General features: G+C 34.1%; 1 protein-coding gene and 1 pseudogene across 1 annotated transcript; both read left to right on the top strand.

Moving 5' to 3' along the window:
• Positions 1 to 6,309: 6,309 nt before the first annotated feature.
• LOC145643194 (polynucleotide 5'-hydroxyl-kinase NOL9-like) lies at positions 6,310 to 9,159 on the top strand (annotated as a pseudogene).
• A 5,732-nt stretch (positions 9,160 to 14,891) lies between these two features.
• Positions 14,892 to 19,708, top strand: LOC145556257 (FBD-associated F-box protein At5g22730-like). The gene is made up of 2 exons (XM_081617911.1): positions 14,892 to 16,618; positions 19,216 to 19,708. Exon 1 carries the CDS (start codon positions 15,045 to 15,047, stop codon positions 16,560 to 16,562), a length of 1,518 nt encoding a protein of 505 aa, XP_081474037.1. The 5' UTR covers positions 14,892 to 15,044; the 3' UTR covers positions 16,563 to 16,618; positions 19,216 to 19,708.
• The last annotated feature ends 1,486 nt before the right edge of the window (positions 19,709 to 21,194 follow it).

Below are 21,194 nucleotides of genomic sequence, written 5' to 3'. Positions count from 1 at the left end.
CATCTAGCTAAATGAGAATTGCAGAGCATAAATTGACTGGACTATAGTTAATTAGTTACCATCAAGCAATCAAATTATCGAAAGATAAAATATGGAAATGGGTGGATATGGTTTCAAATGCAATTTTACACCGGCTCGGAAACAACGTATAAACAAAATAATACTCATTTAACCCCCAAATTGAAATTCTAAATTCTGAAATACAAGAATTGGACTACCTTTTTATTTGGCCTACTCTTTGATTGTATGGGCACTAGAACAAACAAATAAATTCAACACTAAAACAACACTAAGCATCAATTTCAGCATCATAATTCATGAATGCCTATAAATTTGTTTTTGAAAGGGAGAACAAATAGAGGAGGTTGAAGGGTAGGAGTTGAAAAGACTAAAACAACACCGTATTTTTATTTTATTTTTTTGGGGGTAAAAACGCCTAACTTATTATTTATTTTTATTTTTCTTTGGAGAAAACCAACGAAAATCCTCTTTTACAAATCAATTAGAACCTAAAATAATTAGTGGGCCCCGCCACTTAACCATACTTAATTTTTTCAACTAAAATTCTTTCTTAGGTTCCAAGTGATGAAAGAAAAAAGTTCTGGTCCCAAAAGGTAAAAATTTAAAAAGTTTAATCCTTAATTGTTAGCCTAACTCTGATTTTAAGAGGTGAGCAAAGTATTTATGTGAAAGCAACTTATTTAGAGGTGTAAATTTAATTAAGAGTGAGATAATTGTATATAATATTTTGGGGTGAGCGGTAAGCAATATTTTAAGAGGTGAATGAACTACTTAAGGGTGAGGTAAATGTATAAGACTTTTAGGGGTATATAAGGGTGAGCAAAACACATATGAGTGAGAAAATTCTCTAGATGTGAATAAACTATTTAAGGGTGAGCAAATTATTATGTGGCGAGGTAATTTGTTTTTTTATTTTTTTTTATTTTTTTTTATTTTTAGAGGTGATCAAATTTTGTAGGGGCGGGGTGAGCAATGTACGTAAGGATGGGGTTATTGTGTATGATTTTTAGGATTGGGCAAATCTATACTTAGTATAAAACTCTAATCAGAAAAGACACATGTTTCTATCCCATTGCACTTCCCTATCTTATTCTCTAACCCAAGTTCCACATGTCTTCTTACGTTATAAATGTTTACGGTCTTTCTTTGACTCTTTCATTATAATTATGTTTCATCTTCCATGCATACTTCACTTTCATCCCCCCTATTCAATGCAAGCTTTTCTTTTTCTCTCTTTAATTTTAGCCCCTCCACCCCTTTATTTAAGCCTCATTTTCAATTAAAATTCGGAAATTTTGTTTAATACCACCCTTCAAATGCTGTTTTTTGTCAAAAACCACCCACTTAAAAATATGTTGCCTAAGACCAACCAAATAAAATTTTTTGTTGTTTATGACCACCTGGATCAACTTTCTGACATTGACTTTAAATTCCGGCGTTGACCTTGGGCACATGATAACCACGTGACCCCCCCCCCCTTTTCACCTTGAATGTTCTGACTTTTAATGACCACCACCAGCCCCCACTACCAGCCACACCTTAGAACCACCAGCTCGCCCAACCAACACAACGACCCCAACCACCAACCTACCCAACACCACTTCCACCAGCCCATTCCCCACTGTCACACACAACCGCACACCACCACCATTCCACCAGCCCCACCTCATAACCACCAGCTCACCCAACCAACATAACTACCCCAACCATCAACCTACCCACCACCATTCCCACCAGCCTCTTCCTCACCGTGACACACAACCACATTCCACCATCGACACCACCACCATTCAAAAATTATTGCCAAAAACCAAAATTAATCATTAAAACAAAAATCAAGCCCAAAAAAAACCGAAAATTAACCCAAGTAACGAAAATAAGCCCATAAATAAGAAAATTAACACAACAAAATCGAAAAATACCACCCAAAAAAATCAAAACCATTAGATCTACCAAAAAAAAAAAAAAACCATAATTAACCAACAATAACTACAGAAAATATATATAAATATACAATTATCTAATAATATTAATAAACTAACATCAGAATTACATAAAACATTAACTAGATCTACGTACAATCTAACCTTAATTAAAACAAGATCTACAAGAGAGAGTAAGTTGTTGGCTCGCGACGGTGGTTGTTGGCTTTGTTGTTGTTGTTGTTGCGCTGTTGTTGCAGTTGATGTTGTTGGTGTTGTGTCGTTGTTGCTGTTTATGGTCGTGGATGTTGGTGGTGGACAGAGAGAGAAGAGGAGGGACAAAGAGAAGCTAGATAAGAAAGAGGAAGGAGGACAAGAGAAGGATAAGAAGAGGAAAGAAAAGAGAGAGGAGAGAGAAATTTAAGAGCCAGAACACCCAAATAATTTGAGAAAAAAAAATTGAAAGGGGGAGGGGGGTCACGTGCTTGTCACGTGCCTAGGTCAACGCCGGAATTGAAGTCAATGCCAGAAAGTTGATTCATGTGGTCTTAGACAACAAGAAATTTTATTTGGGCGGTCTTAGGCAACATATTTTCAAGTGGGTAGTTTTTGACAAAAAACAGTATTTGATGGGTGGTTTTAGACGACAAGATTTCCTTAAAATTCCAACAATTCAATTTCTATAAGGAAAAATTTTAAATTACCACCCAAAAATGTAACCATTTTCGAACTAACCACCCAAAAAAAAATTATTTCAAATTACCACCCCTTAAATCAAATAAATGCTCAAATTACCACCCATTTTGAAAATCCGGTGATTTTTTGACCTGTGGGCCCTACGTAACGACTAAAAACGGCTATTTTCAGCTTTTTAATTGTTTTCCTCCCTGATTTTTCCTATAAAACTCTTTCCCTAATTCAATTTTCAATCCTACCTGCAATTTATCCACAAATTTGAGCTTTTTTTGTAATTGCAACCGCATCTTCAACAACGAATGAACTTCAATTCGCATAAGGTAATCTCACTATTTTGTAAAAATTAGGGTTCTTGTGACATTGTAATTGGGGGAATTTGTGGGCTTAATTAATTAGGGAGATAGCAAAGAGAGATGTTGCCGCTAATGACGGAGGCGCAGAAGATGGCGGAAAGAGCGACGATCTTCGCAAATTGAACACGAGATTATGAAGAGTTTTTCAGTGGGTTTCATTTCAATCGGATTTGAATGGATTGAATCGATTTGATTTGATCTGGTGAGAAATTTCTAATTTGTATGGGTGTTTGATTTGGTGGTATAAAAAATTAGGGATTTTTTATTGATCTGGGGAAGATGAGAAATGTGAAGAATAGAGAAGAAAGGGGAAGAAATTAGGGTTGGAGGAGAGAGAAAGAAGGTGGGAAAAAGGGAGCTTTAATGGCAGAAGAGGTGGAGTAGGAGCCAGGAGGAGAAGATGATGAAGAGAAGAGAGGAGAAAAAAGAAGGGAAATAACTAAAGTGGAACCTACCGGATTTCCAAAATGGGTGTTAATCTGAACAATTATTTATTTTAAGGGGTGGTAATTTAAATTTTTTTTTTTTTTTTTTTTTTTGGGTAGTTAGTTCGAAAATGGTTATATTTTTGGGTGGTAATTTAAAATTTTTCCTTTATGTAATCATGTTTTCAATTATACATTATACTTATAATGACTTATTGATATTTCCTCACTCATCCCTCAATGCAATTTCATGTGAACAATCCGTGCATTGCATGAGCCAAAAAGATAGTTATTTATTAATGAGAAAATTATTTAGGGGTGGACAATTTATTAGAGGTTAGTTAATTTGCATATGATTTTTAAGGGTAAACAAATTATTTAAGCGTGAGATAATTGTATGTGATTTTTAAAGGTGAGCAAATTTTTAGGGGTGGATGAGCAAATTCTTTATGGGTGAACAATTTATTTAGAAGTGAGCAAATTCTTTAGGAGTGATCAAACTATTTAAGGGTAAACAATTGATTTAGGGATGAGGTAATTGTATATGATTTTTAATGAATAATAAATTATTTAGAGGTGAGCAAATTTTTAAAGACAATTTTAGATGATTTTTTAGGGGTTTTGAAAAAAGTCTAATTAATTACTATGTCCAAAACTCCAAATGTAATAGATTTTACGTACTCTATATAATTTCAAACATCTGCACAAATTATTGTTGCACAAATCAAAATTATACATTCATAACAATTTCGATATGCCTAAAGAAAATAACATCTAAACTCCATCAGTCCATCATTATTGTTAACAATTATTTCTTGTATTGTGTTTTACAAATTGGACCGTGCGCATCCGAGATTAGTAATTAAAAACGAAGGAGTAAAAAAAATGAAATGTACAATATAATAATCGACATGTGCGTGTTACACTGTTACGTATTACTTTTAATGTGTTTAAAAAATATTATAGGGCCAAATGGGCCACTAAGTTGAGGGGGACGTTCTCTTCCTTCGTCAGTAGAATCAAAGCATCATAGGCCATTCGACAGTTCGACACATCACCTTCTTCCTCTTCAGTAGAACTTATAATCCCTAGAATTCCCTGTTTCCTCATAGGAGAGCTCTTCTTCTACTCTCAATTTTAGGAAGTATTGATATTCTCTCATCCCTTTCTTGCCATTATGTTGAAAAGGAAACTTTTTCTTAATTCTTTGGCCTCACATCAGATTAAAATACTTCAGAAAAAATTGAAGAAAACCCAAAAAAAAAATCAGCATTGCAATGATTGTGAAGAGTTATACAAAGAAATGGCTCCTAGTATTGCAACGGTGACTAACTCGAAGCATGGTGTGGATGGGTTCGTAGCGGCTGTTGCTGGGTTCGTAATTTACTCGAAGAAGAAAGGTAATCTTGTATTAACCCTAGTACTTTCAGTTGCTCATGTATTTAAGGACTGGTTGCAAGAGTCAAATTTAGAAGATTTGGAGAAAGATAATGCCATCAATGTGTCGTTTTTCAATGATGATAATGTGTTTAAGGGTGGATTACTTTTCTTTGATAAAGAGTTGGATACTGCCATATTTTACACTCATCAACCCAATATCATTAAACCTGTTAAGTTCTATGAGCAGCATTACATTCCTCGTGGAATGAAAGCATATTGCATAGGACATTCAATAGAACACTACTCCTTTAAATTTGGGTATGTTTGTAAAGATTGTCAGTTGAATATGGATTCTTATGAGAATCGTGGGAAGATCCTACATCAATTACCTCTCAACTCGGGGGACTCTGGCGGCCCTCTATTCAACAAAAATTTCGAGGTTTTTGCATTTGAGTCGCGTGGCTATGATGAATCTTATGTTTCATTTGCAATTTCGTGTGTATCTGTGAAGTTACTACTTGCAAATCATTTTGAAATACTTGAGGAAAAAAGGAACATGACATTTGCTGAGATTTTAGACGAGATTGAAGAAAGACACAAGCTTGATCCGTATTTCGCTCAACCGATAGAAGCAGCTGGAGAAGAAACAATATCAAATAATGAAGACTGAGTACATTAGTATTATCACAATGTATTACTTTAGGATTGCTTTTGTTAATCGTAGGATAGTGTAAACCTTTGTAAGAAAGGAGGAAAGACGAACCTTTTTACTATGAGTAGAAGTTATAAACTTACAAGAATTTTCAATGTAGTGAATTAATTTCCTTTAATGCAAATCAAATCCTCTTTGCTTTTTTTTATATATTATTACTGCATTTATCTCTCAATATAGGATGATCCCTTGAGTCCAAAGAACTAAGAATGGTACAAGAAGTCACCACCTCAACTAATTATCTTCATGCGTGGCCAAATTCTTTGGTTTTAATTCATCATCTGGTATGCTTACTTATGACTGACTTAACTTGTTGTATATTATGTATGCCAGTTTTTATTGATTTTAAAGTGCTATGAACTATTATCAGGAGCATTGTGGCATCTAATACCTCTGTCTTGTTTTCTTTGCTAATGGTTTGTACTCTAATGTTTGGTGGTTTGATTTGCGGCCCATTTGACTAGATTGTAATAATTTGATGTAGTATTTGTGTGATTATTGTTTATGTTTGACCTGAAAATGTAGTTGATGGTGTTGGTTGTTCATTGTGAAGTCTTGTGAATCTTGGTGGTTGCTTGGAGTTAAGTGCCTCAGTTGTAGGCAATCAGACTTTTTTCTGTCGGATATATAATAGATTTGATCTATGAGTTTGGGTTGATGTTGAGGGCAAGCATTATCGATGACCATGAATAACATTTATTTGAGTAAGGTTTTGAAGAAACACTGATTTTACTGTTTGCATGGGTTCTGTTTCTAGTTGTGATTGATAGCATGTACATGTGAATGCAACCCAGTCAAAGATGACTAATCAGAGCTTTGGTGCTGTGGAAGAAGGGAGGGATCAAAGAGCTAGTTGTCCATCCACAAACATTGTAAGAGAAGGCAAAGATTAATTTACCATCATATTACAAGTCCTCATGTTTTTACTTTTGTCATTATTCTTGACAAACAATTTCTAGCTTTAAGTTATATTTGCTATGCTATTTTAAGTATAAACTATTTTGAGGTCTTGGAATGATGAAGTTCATTTTTAATTAGCCTTATGTATGTATTTTGAATATTGAGGAGAATGAAGGATGGTTAAGGAAATGGAGATAGCGGGAGGGGGAAGTGGAAGGATCTTGAACATTTTGAGACACTGGAAAATTTATGGAAGTTGGAGCTGTTTGAACTTTGTCCTTGGTTAATTTACTTCCCTGCTTGTTTCTGTCAGGATTTTCTCTCTCTTTTTTTTCCACCTGTTTGGGCCATTTCTTGGGTAAAGTCTCCCGGTAGAGGTCTTCCATAAACTATTAAGGCATGCGTACCAATCCAATAGAGTTTCATACTTACATGAGGAGTTTATGTCTATCATTTGTGTATAATGAATTACAACTTCTGTTCAACTGCAGTCTCATGGCTTCCTGTATATGTTTGTCATTAATATGTTAGACTTATCATTTTATTTTTTTCGAGATTTTTTGTCTTCAAACATTGAACGTATCTTGAGATATGATCATTGATTGTTGTTTCTTTGCATGGGTGTCTGCAGATGCTATTTCTTTTGTGACGTTTCTTCAAAAAGGGACCTTGAAACATACTTAAATTGTATTTATGCTTTGTATGATCATTATAGCAAGAACCTACAAATTTCGAGTAAGTATGGAAGTTCTGGTGCAGCTGAGCTGCCTCTTGTTATCAACACTCCTGCCTGGGTGAAAGGTAGGCTGTAATAGTATCTCCATCTTATATCAAACATATTCTTCTTTTCTTTCTTCCTTGGCTATATAGTTGACATGTTACTTTCATTTATCGTACTAAAGGTCTTGGTTTTGATATGCTGGTCAATATGTTGAAACATATTGCTGCAACACACACGTGGTTATAATAAATATTAATTTGAGAGTTAAAATCTACCTGGTGGCCGGCCTGGTGCATTCTGTTTGGATGAATTTGATGAATGTTCTGTGAACTTGTTGGATATCACTTCTGTTCTCAAGGATTCTTACAACTGATCGATAGTAAGTTTCTGATTCCTGAAGTATATATTTATAATTTATGTGAAGGGATAGAATGCTAGTGATATATAGCTTCAATCATATATGCACAGCAATGCCATCATGGAACTTCTATTACTTTTCTAACTTTAAGAGAATTCAATTTTTGTGTTAATTGAACTTCCTCCCAGGGTGTTGGTGAAAAATGAAGAACGTCTTATCAGAGAGCTGCGATTGGTGGCTTAATTTAGGCAGTGCTTTCCAAGTGACAAGAGCATCACCACAATCAAAGAACTTGCTCTTGCATTAGCCTCCCTTACTCCTTACAAACTCCCTATAACAAGTATCAAAATTCGGTATCTTCAAATTTTGAGGTCTGCTGAGTAAACTAGGTAACCTTTCTGTGATGGTTTTATGCCTTTGAAGTATTACTACTCTCTAACACATAATTTCATAATTGATATCGTTCAATACCTGGATCAATATGTACCAATGTACGATTGCCTGTTTCAATGATCAGGGCCATATTTATGTAATGTTCATGCTACGCACCAAATTCTGAAGTCTTCTACAGTTTAAATGCGAGCTGTTAGCTTTTCAGATTCCCAATCTTTGCCTCTCTGTCGTGGCCTTGGTATGTTGTATATATCTATATTACTATTATTAAGATACAATCTCTACTGGATACAAAATTTTGACAGTAATGCTGGTTTATATTCTGTTTTATATGCCATTTAGATTATGCTTCAGGTTTTGAAAGAGATATTTAGTCATAATTTGTTATTTGAAAGCACACTATGCATTGGCATAGAACATAGTGATTGTATGATATGGGAAATATATGTTTATATATGATAGCAAGTCCTATAAGGAGGCAATACCTGTGCACTAAACCATTTGACAGATCAGTTCATTCATAGGGGTGAAGTCACTTGAAAATCCCTTTAGGTCCATTACTTATGACTCTTTGACTGCTTTGTTTCTTTTGTATTTCATCAGTAGGTTATGGAGAAGAGATTTGAAATGCTCCCAGTAGTTGATTCGGTGTCTTACTACTTTTACTTGATGTGTTGAATTAGTAATTTATTTAGTTGAATGGGTTGGAAGTGAGAGAGAGATTGAGGCTCAACTTTCATGGTCGGGGAAGTTTAGTTGTTATGTTGGCTCTAGGAAGCTAGCACTACCTTTAGTTCATATTGTTATTGGCAGGCTAGGGGAATCGCCACCCAATCATTAAAATACAAAATGAAGCTGGTCTTGTCCTTGTTCATTGAGGATCACTTGTTTGTATTGTCATGTAAAATTATGGTGTCTTGTGCATAGGTGTACAGTACGCATATGATTCATTAGTTTTGTGTTTTTTTGTTTTCCTGAATTTATGGTGCAAATGTAAAACTTTTCTCTTTCAGTCCTGATTTCAAGCTAGGAAATAATTCTAATCAGATTGTATAATTAAGCATATATAGCATAGCGTTTATCAAAAGATTGATGTTTTAAAGTTATTCTGTGCTCTAGGAATTGTTAGAGGCATTGATACCTTGAAGAATGTTATTTATTTGATTACACCTGTTCCACAGAATATCCTAACTGGTGTAGATCGATCTTCTCCTGCAAAGGTATATTCAGATCCCTACTCTTTTCATTCTAAGATTTGCTTTGTCCTTTATGCGTTGATGGTATATTAGAGCGCTTAATATATAATTGGCTTATTTGGAATGACTCATATTAGAGATGTGGCCTGTCTTTTAGGGATGAGAAAAGTATTACTATTGAAATGCTGAATAATTGTTCTATGCTTATATGCTACATCCATTTGTTTGTGCTTATTCCTCTGTTATCTTAGACAAGTGGGGGGTGGGGGTGGGAGGGAGGGAGGGAAATCGTAAATATTTTACGAACACTTATTCATAATGTTATTGTGCTCTGTATAAAATACTTTGGTTAAGACTTCTTCCGACCCTAACATTAGAGGCTCGGGTTGCAATATATTGAAGTTAAACTCTGCAACTTGCATCTAAGCTCTATATGTCTCTTGCACTCAAATACGTTCTTAGTAACTTTGCTGCAAAAATGCAAAATCTTCACTTTTGCCTCAGCTCTATGATCTTCAGGTACAGGGTTGTATATCACACCTTACATGTCTGCAAATGTCATCCCAAAAAACAAGAATGTTAGAGCAATAAGAGAAGCTGTTATCATTGTTGTATAGACTTTAGCTAACTAGTTCCTTACTAGTGTTAAGAACAGTTTGTGACGGCAGGAAGAGGAAGAATCCATCCATTAAACTCGCTAGAATTATTCCATACTGCTCCACAAAAGGCTTCCCTAACACACAATTACTCCACAACACACCACACTCCACCTTCACCGCCCCACTTCCTACCACCTAGACCCTTTATTAACTCCCTCCTTCCCTCCCTCCCACCAGCCTTAATTCACTCTCTCTCTCTGTTGGATAGAATTAAGTTCCCACCCAAAATTACACAATGTTATTGACCCCAATTATAGTTCCAGGGTGCTAAATCTGATACTATATTAATAGCGAAACTTATTTCAGGTTGTTTCCGCATTGTATAAGCATATATAGCTAGCACAACTTTGTCATCATATATTTCTCAGCGTGCTTATGGTTTGATGATCCTACAACGGATTGGTGTGCACCGGATTCCATTCCAGGTCGTATTTTGGTAAGTAAGCTCAAGACTATAAAAAAAAGGGAACTAAAATACAAGAATTATGACCTCAAGCCTCTGGCATACATTCTGAGTAAACCAATTGTTTTGGAAAAGCTGCTTGTACAATTTTACACAGCATCAAATGTACGTGAAAAAGCATACTTAGTATCAAAGGAATGTGAGTTTTGTAGGTCATTGTTGATGCTTCCAAGAAGCTCATCTACTTCTGAGGTTATGGTTTCTGGTAGTTATGTATGTATGGGACTATGGGTTGCAGGTATTGACTACAAAATCCTTTTTTTTTTTGGGTATATGCATAATTGCATATAGTTTGGTTTAGGCTTAACAATGTTACTAGAATTGCTAGATATATAACATGGAAAGATCCCTTATTCTACGATGTAATAAAGCTTTTGAGCATAAGAATTGAGAGTAGAAATGATGTTGAATTGCGTTGGTAGATAATTTTCCCTTTAGTATGTGGGGCAAGAAATTTATTAGAGAAGGATGGTAGGGTCATTGTTGATAATAATGAAGTGGAGCGATCATTTGGTGACAAACTAGAAAGGAAAATTGGGTAATCTTTGGGGATGCAATGAGTATAGCTCAGACTCATGGAAGGCTTATTGAATTTAGTGGAGTTGTTCTATCATAAATGATGGTAGAGCATCACCTCTATATAGAAGGACTATTTTCAATCTTTTTTTTTTTTTTTTTTTTTTTTTTTGTTTGATAAACCCTTTATACATGTGATTTTTAGTGACCCGATGCACTTTGTTTCTAGAGTATTATTGGAGAAATATGCTTGAAGTAATTTGGAATTTGAAGGTATATCATACAGGTTTTACCGTTTTACCATACTGTTTGTTATTTTAATATCTCATCACTTACAGGCTACATAAGTATTTCATTAGTTCTAGATCAGCAAAAGGAAAGACCTTAAGTTGCTAGGTTTAGCGACCTCTGGAACTGTAAATCTGTAATGTCAATTAGTTGTAGCTCACACGCCTATGGAACCGAGTTGGATTTAGTGGAGCTGGCAGTTGGTGGTGAAGTAACAGGCTGATTTGAGCCAGTTGGTTGTGAAGCTCCTGTGTGTGACTCGTTAACTAGAATATCTTGGTTTTGTATTATCCAATTGACTAGTCAACTTGATTTGAAGCTCCTGGTTCACTTGAATGATTGACTTTCCTGAAAAGTTCAAGTATTCGTTGACTAAAAACTTCTTAAGAATAGACCTCCCTTAGAGTCAGAAAGGTGGATGTTTAAGCTTGAGAAGAATCTATGCAGGTGCTACCATTCTTACCAGCATCAGATGAAACTTTGCTTAAGCTTTAAATGTTGGATCGATAACATACTTGCATCAGTAATTCAGTATGGTATCGAGAGATAACACTGAGGAGCATTTGTACAACAATATATGTATCGAGAGATAAAGACTAGAATTAGGCAAAAGTCTCAATGTGATATAACTGATATTGTAAGAGCAGATAAAGACTGATAAAAATGTTGCAAGTGGAATGATCTTATACTACCTCCGGTTCAAATTACTCGCAACTTTGGGGTATTATTTGTGAGATATAAAATATTCCATAGTTACGAGTAATTTGGACTGGAGGTAGTATTACGTTTCTAGTCTTATAGACGAGCGATATATGTGGTGTGTTTAATTTGTTGGGATTGAATGAAGTCTTTTTAGCCTTAGTATAATTAGCAGCTTGACAAATTAAAGCTCAAAGTGAGTTCTTGTGAAGTGATTAAGGTAAGCGATGGTAAGTCCCTTGGAATAAGATCATCAAGGTTTGTTTACTATGGGTAATTGTGAATGGCAGCTTGGTCTGTTTGTTATATTTGAAGGATTATAGTGTTCCACTTAGAGAAAGTTGAATGGTTTAACATGAGAACATAGGGGGTCTGAAGTGAGGAGCATTGTATAAAGTATAGCGATGTATAGAGAGATCAAATAAAGGCAAATATGCCAAATATTGTTTTAATGGCTAACTATGAAGAACTAATTATTTTATTTTTTTTTTGACAACGAAGAACTAATTATTGAACATGCATTAACACATTGAACATAAGCTTACTTTGTTTCAACCGGATTTATATTTATCATTTATTCATTATTACTACACACCATGACTTTGTAAAGTGGACAAGTGGTTACTATTTTCTTTGTCCAAAATTAGATAATTAGATGATACGTTTTGACTTTTAACACTTTTTGACTAATATTTGTGCTTTATAAATAACTATTGTCGTGTGTGATCGTGTTAGATTTGTTTTAACTAGAGTGTACCCGTGCAAAATGCACGGATATAAAAGAAAAAATATATTTAAACTATGGAAAGTTAATCTTGATGGTATAACTTATACTTGGGCTGCAATGGTCGGTTTTGGACTGGTCGACTCTGTTAAACCCTGCTTAGCTTTGCTCTACTGAGTATTAATAATCGTATTAAAAATGTGCTGACACTTGTTCTATCATGCTGACACCTGCTCTGCATATGATATTCTCTGCTTCGCTTAGAAGCTCAAAAAACAGGGTCTTACTCTTTTTATGTCGGCGGACATGCAATGTAGCTAGATATTATAGGGTTTACTTTGTCAAAGTTATAGAGGTTACCCGTTTAGTGTTATAGGGGTTACTCGGTTAGTGTCATATGGGTTATATGCATGTCTTTCTCTAAGAGTTGTATACTTTAATCTGTTTCAAATAGTTATTTGGTGAGGCCAATTGCGCAAAAACGTGTTGTACTTTTTTTTTTTTTTTTTTTTTTTTTTTTTTTTTTATGATTAGAGAAGTGGAAATTGTTTAGAGGGTAGTGCCTACAAAAATGCATATAATTGAAGGGTTGGGGATTTAGAATAATATAATGAATTGTTGATAAAGGAACTGTATACTCGTGCTAATGCATGACATATATTATACTATGTACCAAAAAATACTCGTAAAACAAAGTGAAATGTTGGGGATTTTGAGTGTTATAGGGAATTGTTGATAAAGGAACTGTATACTCGTGCTAATGCATGTCATATATTATACTACGTACCAAAAAAAAAAACACATTCAAAGTTAAATGTTAGTAGTAGTTCCTTGAAAAAAAACAAAAAGGAAATATTGGATGGGTAGTTATTGTTTTTTTTTTTTAAAAAAAAAAAATGAATAACAAAATAAATAAATATAAAGTTGTTAGATAGGTAGTTATTTTTATCCTTAAAAAAAAAAAACCTTAAATGCATGAGAGTTGAGCATTTGGATTTTTGGAGCATTTTTGTGAAAAGTGTCTCTAAGCTGATTTTAAAAAAATATAAATAAACAAATAGAAGAATTTTTAAAAAGGAAAACAGTGGAACTTATGGTGGCGGTATTATTTAAAAAAAGTGCACGTAATTTTGGAAAAAAATGTGCAATTATTGTAATATTGGTGTTTCTAAAAAAAAATTGGACAACATAATGGAGGGTTCTTATTTTTTTTTTAAAAAAAAAAAAAAGACAGGTGGAAGTTATTTATAGGGCAAAAAATTAAAAAAAAAAAAAAGAAAAAAAGAAAAAGAAAAAGAAAAAGGGAGTGAATGAGAATTGAGAGATTGAGTTTTGGAGTGTTGTGGTTAAAAGTTGGAAAAACCATTTAAAAAAAAAAAAAGAGACAGGTGGAAGTTATTTATAGGGCAAATTTTTTTTTTTAAAAAAAAAAAAAAAAAGGGAGTGAATGAGAATTGAGAGATTGGGTTTTGGATTGTTGTGGTTAAAAGTTGGAAAAACCACTCTACAATTATAATATAAATGCATGAGAGTTGAGCATTTGGATTTTTGGAGCATTTTTGTGAAATATGTCTCTGCAATTATAATATAGAAGCTGATTTTAAAAAAAATATAAATAAACAAATAGAAGAATTTTTAAAAAGGAAAACAGTGGAACTTATGGTGGCGATATTATTTTAAAAAAGTGCACGTAATTTTGGAAAAAAATGTGCAATTATTGTAATATTGGTGTTTCTACAAAAAAAAAATTGGACAACATAATTTTTTTGGAGGGTTCTTAGTTTTTTTTCAAAAAAAAAGACAGGTGGAAGTTATTTATAGGGCAAAAAATTAAAAAAAAAAAAAAAGAAAAGAAAAGAAAAAGGGAGTGAATGAGAATTGAGAGATTGAGTTTTGGAGTGTTGTGGTTAAAAGTTGGAAAAAAAAAAAAAAAAAAAAAAAAAAAAAAAAAAAAAAAAAAAAAAAAAAAAAAAAAAAAGGGGGGAGTGAATGAGAATTGAGAAATTGAGTTTTGGATTGTTGTGGTTAAAAGTTGGAAAAACCACTCTACAATTATAATATAGATAGATGTGTACTTAATTTAAATTTAATTTCTTTGTGTCAAAAAAAAATTTAAATTTAATTTTAGTATTGTTTTACAATAGTCTAATAAAATACTGTATAATCTACTCGTATATATTTTCAATTGAATTTTTACATTGACAAACATGATAAAATGAATGATTTTTTGAAATAACCACCCTCAAATCATCCTATTTTGAAATAACCATCCTTTTTCGAATATTTAAAATAACCATCCATAAAAAATATAAAAAATAAAAAAATAAGTTAGAATTCAACACCCATTGCTTGAGTTCCGCCAATTTTCTGTCAAAAGGGCCTACCTAATTGCATTTTTCATCATTTTATATACTCAGAGCCTCCATTCTTTTTTTCTTCATTACATTTTCGTGCCGGCCAGTTGGATTAAAACTTAATCCCACCCTCATTTCCTCAATATCCAATACGAGTACTAAACAAAACAATCGGCTGACCAGCTTCCCTCCTAACCTCCTTTTCTCTCTCCATCCAAAACCCTTACTGCTACCACTTCTGTCTTTCAAGAGTGATTGTAGAAAATGGCGGAAACCAAGATTTTAAAAAAGGAAGAAGACAAAGATGATCGATTAAGCTCACTTCCAGACGAAATCCTCACCAATATTCTCTCTTTCCTCCCAATCCACTCCGCCGTCACCACCTCCGTCTTATCCCACCGCTGGCGCCACCTCTGGACCGGCGTAACCCGCTTCAATTTCTTTGTTTCTAAGGAACACAAATTAAAATCCTCCGCCATTGTCGACCGTGTCCTAAACAAGCTTACATCTCGGAAACTCCACAACTTTGTTCTCGATATGATCAATAGGAACCACAAAGCATCTTGGTTTCGAGATGTTTACAGCCGAAATGTGGAGAATATCACATTCAATGTATCGCGAGGTTATAGTTGTATCTACCATATACCCTCGTTTCTGTTCAATTCTCAATCTCTGGTAACTTTGAATTTATACGGTTGTTTTCACTGGCCAAGAACTGAGGATTTGCGTTTTCATTTGCCTAATTTGAAAAAACTTGTCCTAGATTACCTTGATAATATCCCTCTTTGGTTGGAGACTCTAATTAGGTTTTCCCCAATTTTGGAATATTTGGATTTATTCTTCATTCTATATAGATATTCGGATTTGTCTACTTCTGTCGTCAATATAATTGCTCCTAATTTGACGTCATTGTCTATAAATATGGAGTTTCAAATACCGAGTTTATTGCTGCGCACTAGAGTATCAATTGATGCACCCAAATTGGCGAACCTTCGAATTGATGATTGCATTTCAATCTATTACTTTCTCCGGAATCCGATTACATTAGTCAAATCTTGTATTAACTTGAAGAATAATGGAGATTGTTCGTATTGTGAAGAGGAGGAGGACGAGGACGAGGACGAGGACATGGTGGATAAGGAGAATATTGGCTTGTTACCTGTATTACAAAAAGAATATACTCACCAGATGACCAAGTTTGTTGGAGGATTGTCTAGTGTTAGCAGTTTGAATCTGGAGCAAGAGTTCGATACCAATATATTCAGACATTGTAGTTCTGCGAGTATGCCAATCTTTTCCAATCTAACCCGCCTTGAAACAGAGTGCCCTGTGGATTTGCTGTTTTCGTTACATTGTTTTCCCAACTTAGAGCATCTTGTTGTTTCTCTATGGCCACTAACTTTACCAACATTGTATTATACAATGGAGCAAAGCGATTGGTTGCCACCGGATTCTGTTCCATATTGTTTAGCAAGTAAGCTCAAGACTATACAGTTAAGTGGAGTACAGAGGACCGGCGCTTCCCTGAGGGTACTAGCGTATATTCTGAGTCACGCAGATGTTTTGGAAAAGCTTTGCATAGATTTTGAATGGCTTAATCTCATAAATGAACATAACGAAGCACATGTAATGTGGATGGAATGTCAGCTCTGTAGGTCGCTGTTCAAACTTCCAAGGAGGTCCTCAACTTGTGAGGTTGTGGTTTCTGGTAATTATGTCACAGCATCAGGTAATGCCTTACAAGACGGATACCTTACCTGTCGAATGTATGTGGGCGATTAGACCTAATATGTGCAACTTGTTTTCCAAATGCAAGCATTCAAGCTTATGAGTTGCAGGTATTTTATTACTAAGTTCCTATTAATTGTTGTTTTATGCATTGCATATAGTTTGGTTTAGGCTTAACAATGTTTCTAGAAATGATGGATATGTAATTTTGTATGTATTGTAGCCGTGTAATATACTGGTCTTTGCCTCTTATTGGTATTAAGTTCATATGTTTAATTCAAGGTATTTTACTTCTCTTTGTGGTTATGGCAATCTTTCATTTATTGATGCTGTCTGTAGTATGAACTCTGAGGGTTATCTTAAGAAAAAAATCCAAAAGCTCACTATAAATTAATTGATAGAGATTATTAAAAATGCCTAGCATTTTGCCTCGTGTCTTTTGGTTATGAATATTATATATAGATATACATATTTTCTTACAATAAAGCTAACCAAGTTTATGTTCCTGTTCAATCTTAACGTTGCTCTTTGTTATATGTTTTGGTCTGAAGTCTGAGGTTTTTTAAAATAATTTGGAAAGAAAAAGGAGCATGTTGAGTGCAAAATCTTTTTGAGAAATCACATGATGATTTTGTGTTTTTTGGCCTTGAATTTTCTTTATATCTTCGGCTATGGGAAATTTTGAAATTTTTGACTTCTTATGATTCTATGAAAGACTTAAACTGAAGTAGGAAAAGGGGAGCAGGGAAAGAGTGAGTTGACCGATAAAACAAAGCAAATTGTAAACTTTCAATGGCATAAATTAGAATGGTAGTTAGCAGTACCTCAAGCAGGCTCATTTGTTATTGTGTGTGTGTGTGTAATGTATGTTTAGACTTCTTTTTACCATGGTCGGCCCGTGTAAACTTTCAATGGGCTCCTTGTAGCGTACTTTTGATGACTACACGGAAGCATATCCAACTTATGATGGGATGGAACTCGTGAAAGTATAAAATGTCAGTCCTATTTCTCATTGCTACAGCTTAACTGTTCTTTGTGATTAGCTTAACTCAGGTTTGGCAATTACCTTGACTACTGCCAACTAAAAGCTTCCCTTTTCCCCACTTTTTTGGGAAGCATATCTACATTCAATACAAATTCTATTGAGCATAAGAATTAAGAGTAGGAATGATGTTGAATGTGGATCTTGATTGTTCAATATGAGATATTTTAGTTCAATAGATTCTTACTCGTTCTCTATATTATTAGAAGAGAAGTAGAAATAATGAACTTTGAATATTTAGTGAATATGATCCTTTTAGGGGTTAAAATTTTATTATGATAATTTAAGTAATTGCTTGATTTTCAACTGTTTGTATATTTGTGTACTCCTTATTGAATTAGAAAGTGTGTAATTTTTTGTATGTTTGTAGATAATTGCTGCTTTGGAATATTGATGTTGAGGGGTTTTTGTTTGTGTGATCGAAAATGGGTAAATAATTAATCAATCAAGGTTAATCACTAGCTATCATTGTATTATTATTGGTCTGATTCTCTTTTGAAATGTTGACCTATGAACCATTTTTTGCACATTTAGTTAGCACATCCATTTCAAAAAATATACAAAGTATACAATTAGTAAACCAAGCACCTCTTGATATCAATCCCATTGTTCCATTAACATACGTATTTAACGATGGACAAACAAGTCTTGAGGTAAGTGGTTAGATGGTTACTAATTTAAGCAACTCAAGGTCTCTGTTTTCGAATCTAGAACTGCTTATTAAAGTGAAGAAGTATTAAAATAAATAGTATGGTGTAGTATTCATTTTAATATTTCGTCTTTTTTTTTCTTGTCTTATTTTCCCTGTAACTGAAAAATATTGGGGGAATAGAAGAACTCCTTGTAGCATCAAAGAACTTAGGAAACCATGTTGACCCATGTCCAAGTGATGATGGGAGGGAGGCCTTTTATCTTTTTCTTTCTTACTACTATAAGTAGGTGGGATAGCCTTTCAGTACAAATTAGAACAGCTAGGAATGAAAAAGAGGTAGGTTCCTTTATATTACATTGTATTACTCTAGAGTTTTTGGAAGAATGTGGAAGCTTTCAAGTATAAGATTATCTTTGTTGGTGGGGAATTTGGAGGGTTCAATCATGTAGAATTATCAATTTTATGTTATAATGTCTTTTAATACAAACTAAAATGACTGAATCTTATGCTAAAGATGTTCTTCCTCCATCAGTCCATCCTTTTGTGTTTGCCCCGTTCCCAGTTTTCTGTAAAGTTGTATTGGGCAGGTAGATATTTTATTCCTTCACCATGTGAGGTAAGAAATGTATTAGAGAGGAATGTTAGGGTCCTTGTTAATAATAATGAAGTGGGGCAATCTTTTGGTGACGAACTGGAAAAGAAAATAGGGTAATCTTTGAGGGACACAGAGAGTATAGCTTAGACTCAAGGAAGGCTTATTGAGTTTAGTAGAGTTGTTCAATCATAAACGATGGTAAAGCATTACTTGCATAAAGAATGGCTATTGTCAATCTTTTTTATTTTTGTTTGATAAACACTTGTACATTTGAATTTTAGTTACCTAATGCACTTTATTTCTAGAGTATTATTGGAGAAATATGCATGATGTTATTTGGAATTTGAAGGTATATCATACATGTTTTACCGTTTTACCTACTGTTATTTTAATATCAACACCTACTTTTATGTTGCAGTTGGTGGTGAACTGGTGAAGTAACAGACTGATTTGAGCCCGTTGGTTGTAAAGCTCCTGTCTGACTCGATAATTAGAATATCCTGGTTTTGAATTTTCCAATTTCCTGAAAAGTTCAAGTATTCGTTGATTAAATACTTCTTAAGAATAAGCATCTTATATCTTGACTACAATAGACCTCCCTTAGAATCAGGAAGGTGGATGTTTAAGCTTGAGAAGAACCTATGCAGGTGCTACCATTCCTACCAGCATCAGTTTAGTCTTTGCTAAAGCTTTCAACTTTGGATCTAGAACATGCTTGCATCAGTATGGTACAGTGCCTATTTTCATCTAGAAGTTGAAAGATTTTGAAACTTGTACCTTTGTGAAAATTAGCTTTCTTGGGTGTCTATATACTTGATCAAAATTCAAAAGTTGTCTGGTGGGTTCGTGGATGATCAAACTTCCTTAAAAATTGGATTAGAGAAATTTAGCGTTGATGTACAAATGGTGAATAGGAGATTGGGTAGTGAAATTGCAATTGATAGGTTTTTGAGAAGCTGATTTTCTTCCTTAAATTTTTATGTAAAACTCTGTTTTCAGATCTGATTTTTTCGCTTTTAATTGGTTATTACTTGATTACTTCCCTAGTATAATCATTTATGAACATTAAAATATTATTGAACATACAAGTATACAACTACCATCATCAAATAAACCAAACAAAGCTATGTTCTTCAATTGGGATAAGAGTAAGATTGAAATATTATTTTGGAGTTTAGAAGTAAATAGATAAATAAATAAATAAATAAAAAGAGCAACAAAGATTTCTAGCAATTTGAGGTTTGTTAAAAATATAATACTCCATAATAATAATAAAAAAAGAAAAAGAAAAAAAAAAAAAAAAAAAAGCTTGGATTATCAAATAAGATACCAGAAGCTATTAGCAGATCAAATTTGTGGATTTAATTTGAGGTATACTAGTTCGCTTTAGGCAGCTTAAAGCGTTAAACCTTAAGATAAAAGGGAAATGATAGCCTGATAGGAGCTAGCATAAAGGCCTTAAACTCTGAGAAGCTACTAACAGATCAGATTGACTGGTGAGAAAAGTTTGAAGCTTTATTTCATTTTTTCTGTAAAACAGAGAATTTGGGATTTGTTTGACGGCGCAGCCACAATAATCACCTGGGCTCCTCACCCTAGATGGGATTCTCCTTTACTTATATAGTGTCCATACACCAATTACATCATACCAACAAGAATAGAAACAGACAAAATTACATAATGCCAACACACACATAGTGCCAGCACAACAAGGATAAAAAATATCATTTCTCTACACTCCCCCCGCAAGTTGAGCTTGGGATAAATGACCGAGACCCAACTTGGAGGCTAAGAACCAATGTTGTTGTGCTGGCAGAGACTTCGTCATAATGTCAGCAACCAGTAAAGATGATCTGACATGCTGAGTGACAATCAATCCTTCTTGAATCTTTTCTCTAACATAATAAGCATCGAGATTGAGATGTTTTGTACGCTCATGAAAGGCTGAATTATGCGCAATATACTCAGCAGATTTGTTGTCACAAAAGAGTGTGACAGGCAGCAAGCATTCTTGTTTAAGATCTTCAAACATTCCAGTCACCCAAGCAACTTCACTCGTAGTTTGAGACATGCTTCGTAATTCTGCTTCACATGATGACTTTGAGACAACCTTTTGCTTCTTTGTTTTCCAAGATATCAAGCACTTACCATAGAAGACACAATATCTTGTCAAAGACCTTCCACTATAAGTACACATTCCCCAATCAGCATCAGAAAAGGCTGTGAGCATTTCATCTCCTGTCCTAGGATAGAACAACCCAATGTCTACGGTTCCTCTCAGATATCTTACAACATGTAAAGCAGCCTTCATGTGTGGTTGTCTAGGACAGCTTAAAAACTGACTCAGTTGTTGAACTGAGTAAGTTATATCAGGTCTTGATAGAGTCAAATAGAGCA

Source organism: Chenopodium album, chromosome 8 (assembly GCF_948465745.1).
Source record: "Chenopodium album chromosome 8, dcCheAlbu1.1, whole genome shotgun sequence".
In the NCBI taxonomy this organism is placed as follows: domain Eukaryota; kingdom Viridiplantae; phylum Streptophyta; class Magnoliopsida; order Caryophyllales; family Amaranthaceae; genus Chenopodium; species Chenopodium album.
The sequence above is the reverse complement of the archived record's forward strand: the minus strand, read 5'-3'. Positions and strand labels throughout refer to the sequence as shown.

Bases quoted from the DNA above. Each gene is read 5' to 3' on its own strand.
- LOC145556257 (XM_081617911.1), top strand. From the start codon at position 15,045: ATGGCGGAAACCAAGATTTTAAAAAAGGAAGAAGACAAAGATGATCGA.